This window comes from Geospiza fortis, unplaced genomic scaffold (assembly GCF_000277835.1).
Source record: "Geospiza fortis unplaced genomic scaffold, GeoFor_1.0 scaffold171, whole genome shotgun sequence".
Classification (NCBI taxonomy): domain Eukaryota; kingdom Metazoa; phylum Chordata; class Aves; order Passeriformes; family Thraupidae; genus Geospiza; species Geospiza fortis.
In genome coordinates, this window is record NW_005054313.1 from 1,084,010 (window position 1) to 1,086,202 (window position 2,193).

General features: G+C 51.2%; 1 protein-coding gene across 1 annotated transcript in view; it reads right to left on the reverse strand.

Annotated features, from left to right (window-relative positions):
• The window catches only part of KIF7 (kinesin family member 7), an 11,455-nt gene that overhangs the window by 8,201 nt on the left and 1,061 nt on the right, over window positions 1-2,193 (reverse strand). Inside the window, 3 exon segments of the mRNA XM_031055892.1 lie at window position 1; window positions 3-99; window positions 730-930. The exon segment at window position 1 is cut by the window's left edge and continues 233 nt beyond it. Coding sequence (XP_030911752.1) covers window position 1; window positions 3-99; window positions 730-930 — 299 coding nt within the window.

Sequence of the window (2,193 nt, forward strand, 5' to 3'; positions counted from 1 at the left end):
TGTGCGTGGCTCCCGTGTGCTTGGCTGTGTTCCCCATCTCCAGCAGGCTCAGCACCTCGTCCAGCCCTTCCACTTCCGACTCCTTCACCCCGCAGAGCACTGCAAAGCAAAGGCAGCTGTGGATGGGTGTTGTAAAAGCAGGCGACCCCCGCCGAAGGGAAGAATGAGGCATCTGACTCCATTGATATCAGAAGGCTAATTAATTACCTTATTATACTATATTATTCAATTACACTATATTACACTACATCTAAACATCTAAACTGAAACTGCACAAGCACTCAACTCAACTGAACAATATCTTGTGACTGTCTGCTGACCGACAGTCTGCACACGTGCTTGGCCCCGACAGGCCAAGGAAACAAAACACCATCACTCTGGGTAAACAATCTCCATATTGCATTCTTCTTTGGTACAACACAGGAGCAGCCAATGAGATAAGACTTGTTTTGATCATTCTTTTCTCTGCTTCTCTCAGGTTCAGAGAATGTGAATCCCACAGCTGGGAGGGATGGGCTGCCCGAGGATGCAGCTCCTCTGCACAGCCTGGTGCTGTCACCCTTCCCATACTGGGCTTTGCCCAGACCAGCTTTCAGGATTAAGCACAGCAAACTGCTGCAGGAGACAAAGGGATGGAGGAAGAAGACGTGGCTCTGCCCTCATGGATAGATAACCCAGCTCTGGCCTACAACATGGGGAGAAAAGGAGCCTGTGCACAGGCACACATACCAATGTTCCCCTTGTCATCCTCCCGGATCTGGATGTCTTTGCTGGCTGTATCCACCTGCAGCAAGTCCCGAAACTCCTCCTTGTACACTTCCAGGTAGGACACTCGGACCGTGTAGTCGATCAGGTCATTCTCATCGATGAGCCTGAAGGTCTCAGCCATGGCTCGTGGGATGATGCCCTGCTCATCCTCATTGATGGAAGCTGCCAAAGAGAGGCACACACCCATGGAGCAGCCAGGGAGCCCACGCTGGCTGGGGACAGAGCTGAGGTCAGAAGCCTGCCTGCAACACACGTCAGCTGGAAAGGAGCAGCCTCACACCTCTCCCACAGCTCAGCCCTCACAGCCTGGGTTAAACATCCCACAAGACCCCTGGGCAAATCCTATCCCACTGCTGTGCCGGATTCCAGCAAAGCTGCTTGCTTCCAGTCCTTCCTCAGGAAGGAAAAAGCACCTCAGCATTTCAGTGAGTATCAAACACCATGCCTGCAGCTGCAGTGTGCTGTCCTTTGAAGCCAGCATGACTCCACAACTTTTCCCAATTGCAAGAAGCTTTCCTTTTTTTTTTTTTTTTGTGCTTGTAGCTTGCTTGTATCTGGCCACAGCACTCTATTTTTTCTTCCCATGTAAAATGGCAATTCTCAAATTTGGTGCAATGATAGCCTGAGCTGGGAGAGTGAAAACAGACGTACATTAAAAGTATGAAACAATTTAGTGTTTACAAATGATGCAATTAACTAAAGATGACTGAAAGGTTTACAGCACATTCTCTGTAAGAAATCACAATGCCATTAAGCCAGAATGAAAAAGTTGTCTTTTTCTTCATTTCCTCCATATAAAGAAACAAACACGATTAACACTTGCAAGCCTCCCTCTCCTTCAGGTTTATTTCAGGACCTAGGACTATCACCACTACCTCCAGAGCTGGTGGAAGACCAGGTCCTGTCTCTTGTCCTGCACTGTAAAAAAAACCTAGACACTGTGATCTCAATGCTGTCCATGGGAGGTGGCTACAGCAACACAGTAAGGGGAAAGGAAAGGCTGCTGGGGCTGGGATGGTGGGGGGAGGTTGGCTTGAACTGGAGGGGCTGGCAGGGTGGAAGGGTTGTTTGGGAGCGAAACTGGAAGGGATGGATGATGATGACACAGTTTGGTTTGGGTAAAGCAAGGATGCTGGCAGAGCAGGGATGCTGGAGAAGCAGGGATGCTGGTGGAACACCGATGCTGGCAGGACAGGGATGCTGGCAGGACAGGGATGCTGGTGGAGCAGGGATGCTGGTGGAACAGGGATGCTGGCGGAACAGGGATGCTGGCAGAGCAGGGATGCTGGCAGGACAGGGATGCTGGCAGGACAGGGATGCTGGAGAAGCAGGGATGCTGGTGGGACAGGGATGCTGGTGGAGCAGGGATGCTGGCGGAACAGGGATGCTGGCGGGCAAGGGATGCTGGCAGGACAGGGATGCTGG